At 51.0% G+C, this 997-nt stretch overlaps 2 protein-coding genes across 2 annotated transcripts in view; both read left to right on the top strand.

Moving 5' to 3' along the window:
- LOC113204729 (uncharacterized) overlaps nt 1–997 on the top strand; it is a gene marked incomplete at its 3' end in the record, with an annotated part of 243,415 nt that overhangs the window by 75,726 nt on the left and 166,692 nt on the right. The gene's annotated exons all lie outside the window — the stretch shown is intronic.
- Nucleotides 592–997, top strand: part of LOC113215879 (uncharacterized) — a 14,496-nt gene continuing 14,090 nt past the window's right edge. Inside the window, exon 1 of the mRNA XM_052270346.1 lies at nt 592–741. Within this exon, the coding sequence (XP_052126306.1) occupies nt 592–741 (150 nt within the window). The remainder of the gene's footprint in view (nt 742–997) is intronic.

The following is a 997-nucleotide window of genomic DNA, read 5'->3' as shown; positions in this document are numbered from 1 at the left end:
AGCAAACATTTGACGATTCTTTGAGCGGGGGAGGTTGAAGTTCTCATTTTAAATACAAGACATGATATTTCATCTATCACTAACTATTTTATGAAGTCAATGGAATGTTATACCAAAACTCATTTGAAATATTAACATACATTGATAAGTTTTAAAAAATATGAGTAGAATTACTTCACTTCTGTTCTCAGCTGAGATTTTAAAAGCAAACATATGACGATACATTGAGCGGGGAAAGTTAAAGATAAAGATCTCATTTGAAATACAAGATATGTTAATGCGTCTCACACTATCTAAATTGAATTGTCAGTAGAATGTTAAGACAAAGCTTGTTTTAATTAATAACACTCACTACTGGGGTACAAAAAGAGATGACTTTACTTTAGTTATGAGCTGAGAATTATCAAGCAAACAAATGACAATTCTTTCACGGGGTAAAAGATAAGCCTGTTTGAGCCATAGAAATTAATCAATGATGCTCATTCAGGCTGGCACTGCACCCTCAAGCGTGGCCACACAAAGGTGGAGGTGTGCTCGACCTGGAGGCCCTGGAGGTCTTGGAGTCGTTGCTGCGCTGCAGGGCTGCGGAGGATGGAGGAGCTGGTCGTGGACCTGGCGGCGACAGGGATGCCCAGGCTGGAGGCCCTGGACCTGGAGTCGCTGCGGAGGATGGAGGAGCTGGCCGTGGACCTGGCGGTGTGCTCGCCGTCGCCCTCGCGGCGGAGGCTCGCTGTGGACCTGGTAGTGGTCGAGGCCTTGGTGGCCTTAGGGTCGATGCGGCACCGCGGCGCTGCGGAGGCTGGAGGAGCTGGACGTGGACCTGGCGGTGTGCTCGCCGTCACCCTCGCGTCGGCGCGGCGGAGGCTCGCTGTGGACCTGGTAGTGGTCGAGGCCCTGGAGTCGTTGCGTTGCCGGGCTGCTGAGGATTGACCTGGAGAAGCACGCGTTGCCCACCATGCCGGCCCTTCGCCACCTCAAGGAGTACTGCCCGCCCCCC

This window comes from Frankliniella occidentalis, unplaced genomic scaffold, assembly GCF_000697945.3.
Source record: "Frankliniella occidentalis isolate FOCC.00 unplaced genomic scaffold, Focc_3.1 Scaffold118, whole genome shotgun sequence".
NCBI lineage: Eukaryota > Metazoa > Arthropoda > Insecta > Thysanoptera > Thripidae > Frankliniella > Frankliniella occidentalis.
Note: the sequence above shows the minus strand (reverse complement) of the source record. Positions and strands in the feature narration are given on the sequence as shown.